General features: G+C 41.2%; 2 protein-coding genes across 4 annotated transcripts; both read left to right on the top strand.

The window, feature by feature from the left end:
• Positions 1–255: 255 nt before the first annotated feature.
• On the top strand, positions 256–2097 carry LOC103969190 (protein PLASTID MOVEMENT IMPAIRED 2-like). Its single transcript, XM_009382696.3, has one exon. It carries the CDS (start codon positions 419–421, stop codon positions 1943–1945), a length of 1527 nt encoding a protein of 508 aa, XP_009380971.2. The 5' UTR covers positions 256–418; the 3' UTR covers positions 1946–2097.
• On the top strand, positions 1986–8018 carry LOC135582012 (lipid phosphate phosphatase 2-like). Of its 3 annotated transcripts, none has more exons than XM_065091819.1 (8): positions 1986–2678; positions 4589–4810; positions 4905–4992; positions 5082–5191; positions 5315–5408; positions 6633–6821; positions 6917–6976; positions 7661–8018. In XM_065091819.1, the coding sequence occupies exons 2-8, from the start codon at positions 4595–4597 to the stop codon at positions 7855–7857; spliced, it is 954 nt and encodes a 317-aa protein (XP_064947891.1). In that variant the 5' UTR covers positions 1986–2678; positions 4589–4594; the 3' UTR covers positions 7858–8018. The 3 variants fall into 3 exon arrangements, with proteins under 3 accessions (XP_064947891.1, XP_064947890.1, XP_064947892.1); XM_065091818.1 differs by having other exon boundaries at positions 1986–2671; XM_065091820.1 differs by having other exon boundaries at positions 2640–2757.
• Positions 8019–8198: the final 180 nt, after the last annotated feature.

Raw genomic sequence — 8198 nt, forward strand, 5'->3', positions numbered from 1 at the left:
GAAGAATTCACCCTTATTTTTGTTGGTGTCGTTGAGAGCAACATGTCGAGCAGCAACCGCACAATTAATATAGTATTCTTCCGATACATGTTTAGAATTTTTGTGACACTACGCGGCGATATGATAGGTGTCCAGCGTCTCCAAGAAACCACCCAAGAAGGTCATTGTCACCGAGTCGGTCTTGGAAGCATATTACGATCAATCGTGTGGCAATGGTCGTCCTCCTCAGCAAGCAAGCAAGCAGATATCCTTCCCGGGTATCCTCCACCAACCAAAACCTTCGTATTTCTCGTAGCCAAATGCTTTTATCCCCTCACAAAGCATTCCTCGCTGCTCATCCTTTCCAAGCACACCACAGAGAGACTAATACGATTTCCTCTCTTGATTTCTTTCTTTCGTGTGTTCAAATGCCAAACCAATGGCTAACAAATTAGAGCGTCAATCCATGAAGCAAGCAAAGGATCATGAGTCGATGGTACAGGAACTAGAAAAGGTGAAGCTTGAACTCAGCCGGCTGAAGCTTGACGTCGCCTCCGCATCGGAGGCAAAGGCCGATGCCGAGAAGGAAGCTACAGCGTCGGGTCTGCGAGCCGTGTGCGTTCTTCACTCGGTGGAGGAGCTCAGAAAGAAGATAGACGAATCGGACGAAGAGCATGCGTTGGTCGAGCTTGCTCGGATCGAGGCCGAAAGGGAGCACCGAGAAATAGAAGCTCGAAGAGTCGCCGAGGCCGCAGAGTTCTCCAACAGAGTCGACGCTGCCAGGAAGACATTCGACGATCTTAACCAAGAAACCATCCACCATGAGGAACTCCAGATGAAGCTTAACATCACCCAATCATCCATCAGCCTGTTGCAGGCAGAACTGGAGTCGGTTCGAGCAAAGGACAAGAATAAGAAGAAGAAGAAGAAGAAGGAAGAACAAGAAAGTTCATGGCGCAGTTCCTCCTTGGATGCTGCCAAAGCCGAACTTTTGGCAGCAAAAGAAGAATTGGATTTGGTCAAGGAAGAGGGGTTTAAGTTCATGAACTCGATGGATCTCATCAGAAAGGAGTTGGATCGGATTGCCCAAGAGACTCGTCAGCTGGAGAAACTAGAGAAGAAAGCAGAATCCAGTGTTCTTCGGCTCGACTCCAACCTTCTGAAAGCCAAGACCAAGTTGGAAGCCACGACAGTGGCTGAGGAGAGGGCTACAACCATGGGTTCCAAACTCTCCACCACACTGAACCAACTCCAAGCAGAGACAGAAGCAGCACAGAAGGAGACACAACTGATTGTCCAAGAGGCTATCGGTGTCCGAAGCCAAATCGCCAACACCGACTCGGAGATCAGCTCAGCGGAGGAGAAACTGCAGGCGGTGGTGCAGGAGCTACGCGCGGCTAAAGCATCAGAAGCTACGGCGTTCGAGAAGCTGAAGAGTGTCACCAAGCAAACCACCACGAGGGTTAGAGCTTCCTTAACTCAATGCAGCGCCAGCATACCCATCTCCGAGACCGAGCACGACTACCTGGTGAGCAACGCAGCAGCAGCCCAAGTGGTCTCGAGTAAGAAGGTGGCAGCGGCTCAGGCATGGATGGAAGCGTTGACGGACAGAGAGAGGAACGCGCGGGTGAAGGCGGAGCTCATCGAGAAGGAGTTGCGGGAGCTCAAAGCGGTGGAAGTGCGGGAACTTCACGAGACGCAACGGTCGGTGTTTGCCAGGAGATCCTTAGAAGAGGATCTAAACCAACTGATGAAACAGATCGAGGAAGAAGATGAACAGCTTTCGGAAGAGAAACCAAGGAAAGCCGTAATGCCAAGGTCAAGAAGCATCAAGATAAGACGGATTCCATCATCGCCGGGGACTCCTCGACAGGTTCGTTCCCCGTTGATTGTGATCAAGAAGAGGACGAAGGTGATGCCCAATCTGGTGCGGTTTCTCAGGGATGGAAGAGGCCGCAGGACGTGAGCTCGTTGACTACTTCAGCAACTACGACGGTCAACAACACTTTGAGCAAGATTTGGTTGTGACAGCAGATCAAATAAGACTGATTCATCTGGACTCTGAAAAGTCAAACTTCTCATTCCAATATGAAAACAAGAAGAAGGTTGGATGAGTCATAGTTGACTTATTATGCGAATAATAGTGAAAAGGAGGCGTTCCAAATTCCCATCCCCAATGGAAGACCCGACCCGACCTTGGCTGGTCATCTCGTTGACCTGATCCATGGGTCCCACAGAACAGGCGCTACGATAGCGCGGGTTTTCGAGGACGCGTGTCGGAACTGTTCGCGCTTGCCTGGATTCGCACGCCGGTTCACATGCCCACACGGCGGTGACGACACCGTTCTCCCTCCATCACTGTAGTTTAATCCTCGTTCGTTGACCCAGGATCGCCTCACCTCCCCGTGATCTGACCTCCACCGCTCCCACCTTAATAACCAAATAAGAAAGAAAATCTCACAGCTTATTGCGACCAAATCCATCACAACGTTTATGTCTTTATATATACGTACAAAAGAACCAAATAGATTTGATTTCCTTCTTTGCGGCTTGCGTAGTCTCAGGAGTAGCTCTTCCGCTGACCCAACCCACCTTCTGTTGCTCCATTACCTGTTGTAGAGTTGCTTGTAGAGGAGGAGGAGGAGGAGGAGGTGACGGCTGGACACATACTTTGTATTACGGCAAGAGATCGGTGAGAGGTTGACGGACTTGCTTTTCTTATTGCCGTAGCTGTTTCTTGGATTCCCTGTGGGTTTCAACAGATTCTTTTGTTCTGTGGTAGGATTTTATGAATTTGCTTTCTCGGTATCTATTGAATTCGGAGTTTGGATGTTGGAATTTTTGGTTTTAATTTGCTGTCATATCTTCTGATTTCTTTGTTGTTCCTCAGTTTTTATCTGGTAGTTCTGCAAAGAACAATTATGCTTTTTGTGGAAACTACAGGCCCAGGATTCATGTCATACTCATTTGAGGTTGGTGGTCATGGTCTCTATCATGAAAGGGGGGATTACTCTAGTTTTTTTGTCAGATTGCCAGATCTTAGTATCTTAGAATGCTGTACTTTGCAGTGGACAAGCTTAGAAATAGTGCACATAAGCTTTGTTTGGCTCGATATCCTTTGCTTACAGTTTCAGAGGGATAATTAGATTCTTCATTATATAATTTGTCATAATACAAGAAAAATACACCTGTTGTTTTGAATCCATGTTAAAAGTCGCTTGTACTCTCTCCCCCTGTCTCTCTCTCACCCACCCACACACATACAAATCCTGAAGAATTGTTTGTCAACTTCTTTAGATCTATTTGATACGAGACTTTTTCCTTACCACACTTACAAAGTCATACGAACATATACTATTTATTAAGGTCTGAGAAATTTTGTTCTTTTTAGATATAATATCTTTGTTAGCCAAGCAAACTTGGATACAGAGTTTTCCTGCAACTAAACATTTTGTTAGTTAAGAGGCTTTAGAGAAAATGCATGCCAATCCCATTGTCTACAACTGAAAGAAATCCTTTTCAGCCATAGTACGTAAGAGATTGCAAGATAGGATGTTAAAAACACATATATTGATTTGTTCTGTGTACTTCTAGGATGATTACTCATAGGTTTACTGATCCATTTCTTTTCACAACTGGGAACCGGAATTTCATGGCTCTCCAAGTGGAAAAAAGCATGCAGACGACCAAATATGGCTAGTCGTCCTTCAACCTGAAAATTGAGGGACTCACTTCTCGATATTAGCCTAGTAATCAGTCATCTGGGTCGCACTTGGTAGCACCTAAACCAGGCCAACAGAATACTAAAAATATACTTAAACAGCTACAATTCTCAAATCAACTCAAAAATCAGTTTCATATACCTTGAGGACATCATGACTTTGTAATTTTTGAGTTTTAGTCATGGCATAAGATAGCTCCCATACAACAGCCTAGTCTTCTTAGAATTGCATGCAGAGGAAAGGGATTCAGTTCTAGATGGTTAAAACTTAAAAAGATACCACTAGAGCCAGTCATATAGCAGATAGGTATTTGAGGATGTCCATTTGTCACTCTAGTTGAAATATGAGTCTAGTTTGACCTCATGTTAGCTGCATCTATCTTCTTGAAAAATAATTTAAGTGATTCAATCTCCATAAAATTGATCTCTAGTATCCAAGAATGGTGTGGGACTGTGGGTGATAGCATAAGGACTTCAGAACTAGATCTTCAGATCCCCTTTTCTGTTCATGGGAATGGACATTTGCATTGCTGCTCCCTTCACAAACACTGTTTTCCAATGGGAGAAACATTCCTATATTTCTGATTGCAGCGAGAAATCATAAAATTTTCCTTCTCAAAGTAGTTCCCGATACTCCATAGAAGAAAACCATTGTCATGGGTGAATTATTGTGACTTGTTTTAACCATTTTATCATCATATCTTGATACCTCTAATTGCAATTGTTTTTATTTTATTCTTTTTTTACTTGCAATTGCTGATCTTGTTGAAATATGTCGGAGAACAGATTGCAAAAGCTCCGGTCATGTAGCACGTCAAACAAATTGCATGAATTCAGGCTTCTACCATATTATACCTGTATATTGATTCATCATTTATCTTCCAACAGGCAAAAATGCCAGATATCCAGTTAGGAGTTCACACATTGCGATCCCATGGAACCAAAGTTGCAAGATTTCATATGCACGACTGGATTATACTCATACTCCTCGCTATAATAGATGGATGCTTAAATCTTATAGAACCTTATCATCGGTTTGTGGGAAAAGACATGATGACAGATCTGAGGTATCCATTGAAAAGCAACACAGTGCCATTTTGGGCTGTTCCGGTACATTCTTCTTCTCTTAAGTGATAGTGAGTATTGCTTGATATTTAATATTGCATTGGTGCATTGTGGAACAATAACAACATCTTCGTGGCAGTTAATCGCCATTCTGTTACCTTTTGCGATTATTATTGGCATATACTTCAAAAGGAGGAATGTGTATGATTTGCATAATGCCATACTAGGTACATTTCTTTTCCTCATCTGCTGTAGTACTTGTCAGTTTCCTTTGCTTCTCTGTGATTTTGCAATTGATCAATACATGTGTAAGCAGGCTTGCTTTTTTCGGTGCTTATAACTGGAGTCATAACTGATGCAATAAAGGATGCTGTTGGCCGACCAAGGCCAGATTTCTTCTGGCGCTGTTTTCCTGATGGAAACGATGTGTGTCCTAAACTTATTATATTACACTATTTCCCTTTTCCATCTTTTAAAATTCTCTTCTTATATATTATTTCATATAGCTTTTGTGTTAAAGAAATCTTTGTTCATACTCTTAAATTGCAGATCTACAACAATGTGACGACAGAAGTTATATGCCATGGGGAAAAGGGCGTAATCAAAGAAGGGCACAAGAGTTTTCCAAGTGGACATTCGTCGTGTAAGCATCAAACTAATAACCTAGTTTACTTGTGTATTGATAATTTTATATTCAGATCTTATCCAGTTTCTATTATGGGAGAGCATCCAATTTTATTACACTAAACCACTATCCTACTTTAATGTATATCTTTTAAAGGGTTACTAAGCTCAAAATCATGTTTTAAATGGTTAACCATCTCTCTATTATGTCTTTTAGCTACTGGTATTTTGTGTTCCTCTTAAAGCATCATGGTTATGTGCTAACCACATTTGATTTTCTAGACTAGTCCTACAACTGTGTCTGAATAGTCAACCAATGACAATTTACCAGCACACGAGATTCATGTATGAAGGTAAGTTAGGGCATTCCTTTACCTGGTGGATGGAGCAGCCTTGCGTAAAATCCATTTTATATTAGTGAAAAGAGTTGAATGCCTCATGGTTCCCTGCATTTGTTGTTGCTTTGTTTCGCACTAACGATATTAAGTGTTGCTTATAGAAAAATTTAGCTAGGTTAGGTTTTTGATGGATCAGACAAATTGGTTCTTGCCCTTATCAAATCTGGTGTCTTAATGAAGAAATTATTTATCATTAGTTCAGGGGAAAAATCAAGCTATACCATGTTACAAAGACATGCTTTTTACTCAACAGCATAGTTTTGTTCTGTGAAACCAGCTGCCATACTTTGCTGATAGACTTTGTTAATTTTTTCTCAGTTCAAATGTCTTTGAATGGAATCTTGCTGTATAATTTCTTCTGTTAACTTGAAATAAGCAAATTTATGTGAGTTTTGGTGCCTACGATTAGACAACAATTTTTGGATTGCTGGAATTCAAATGTTGGACATTTGTAGCACTTCAGGCTTTCAACAGCTAAGATTTATGTTACAAGAATAACCACAATCATGTCATGATGTTAATCATCTACTCATTGCACACGTATTGCATTCTTTTTTTGCTTTTTGGTGATATTGTGGTTCTGATTCATGCGTAATTATCATAGTGGTTATATCATTAGCTTGGAGAATGTTTGGTGTTGTGGCATGAATTCCAGAGACTCTTCCCCTGTTTGATCTTGCTTGGGTTCTTAGTAAGCTTTTTCATCATGACTTACTCTAATTAGGACCTGGACTTCCTTATACATCAGATTGCTGGACATTAATCTAAGTGCCATTCTCTAAATGACTTTTGTAATTATACTACAGGGATAATTGGGACTGAAGATTTTTATCATCCATTTGCAGGGTCTTTTGCGGGTCTAGGTTTCTTAGCATGGTATCTAGCAGGGAAAATCCAGGCTTTTGATCGTAGGGGCCATGTCGCAAAGCTATGCATTGTATTTCTTCCTCTACTTTGTGCATCCCTTGTGGCAATTTCTCGCGTCGACGATTACTGGCACCATTGGCAAGATGTCTTTGCAGGAGGTTTTCTAGGTTTGTGCAGAATCAAATCAAGTTTTCAAGCTTAATCTGTCTCAATATTACTGAGTAATTGTGTTTCCTTGCAACCTATTTTTTGATATCTGCAGGATTGGTAGTCAGTTCATTTTGTTATCTGCAATTCTTTCCACCCCCTTATCATCTAGACGGTATGCACCCTTCCCTATTTATGTAGGTGTATGTCTCTGGTACTTATGTTCTCTTTTCTGTGTTTGGTTTCTCGTGGGAAGCATTGTTTGTGCATTTTTTCATGTAGAACAGAATGTATTTCTCATCTCATCCAGTCGTTTATCTATACATATTTTGTTAAGCATATATTTCTCTTGTTAAACCGATTAAATTTCTAGGTCTTATCAAAAAGAGAACCGAGAAAAGAGGTTTTAGCATTCAAAGCAAACTAAAATGTGCCAAATTAGCTCGGCGACAACAGGCAAATACCACAAATGTAAAAGTTATTAGTGGCTCCTCTATCATCTCAACCTTGCCATGCTAATAAGGATCAGTTATATATAGAACGAGCATTTACATGCCTGTTATTGTTATTTTCCAGCCGAAAAAAATGGGCTTCTACGTGGCTCACTTCATGGAGGCAGTACAACTATCACAAATTGTTCACCAACTATTATTTATCTATGTTGTTACTAATTGGCATGAATGTTACGTCCCTGTTATCAAGAAAATATATATTGAAATCAAAATTTTGCATCTTTTCACAGGGAAAGCAATATATGTTGATCAACAGTATGTGAAATAAGACATTCTCTCAAGATTCTTGTGCCATATAATTTCTGTCACTGAATTCTTATCAAGTCTCACCATTGTGGTTCTTCCAGGTTGGTTGCCCCATGCATCCTTGCACACGATGGCTGATACTAGAAACGAGGTTCAGCTGCAGTCGACTACGAATTCTCTTCAGTCAAGGCCATCGGTGATTGACACTGTTTATGTTGCATCCGAGGGTCAGAATGGAATCCACATGAGAGACACAAGCGCAATTATGGACTCAATGGAAGCCGGTTGGAGGCATTGATTTCCAGTACATCATCTCCTCTTCACAAACTGAGTTCTTATCTGCTGTACATTGCTGTGTAAAATTTATTCTTCTTCTTCTTTTTCCCACTTATGTCTGGTCTGCACTCTGATACATCATATTTGACATCATGTCATGATATACTGCTACTCGTTTTTCTACTCTGGTGATTGAATGCTGAAACATTAGAAGCACTGTTCTACAGTAGAGGACTGTAAATCCTGAAGAATTAGGATCCACATGGATTCATAGTTCTTTAAATCTGAGGCCTTGATGGCATTCAAGAACCATAGCTACTCTACCAGTAGACAAACTGAGACCATGGGAGACTGATTGAAAAC

Source organism: Musa acuminata, chromosome BXJ2-1 (genome assembly GCF_036884655.1).
Source record: "Musa acuminata AAA Group cultivar baxijiao chromosome BXJ2-1, Cavendish_Baxijiao_AAA, whole genome shotgun sequence".
NCBI lineage: Eukaryota > Viridiplantae > Streptophyta > Magnoliopsida > Zingiberales > Musaceae > Musa > Musa acuminata.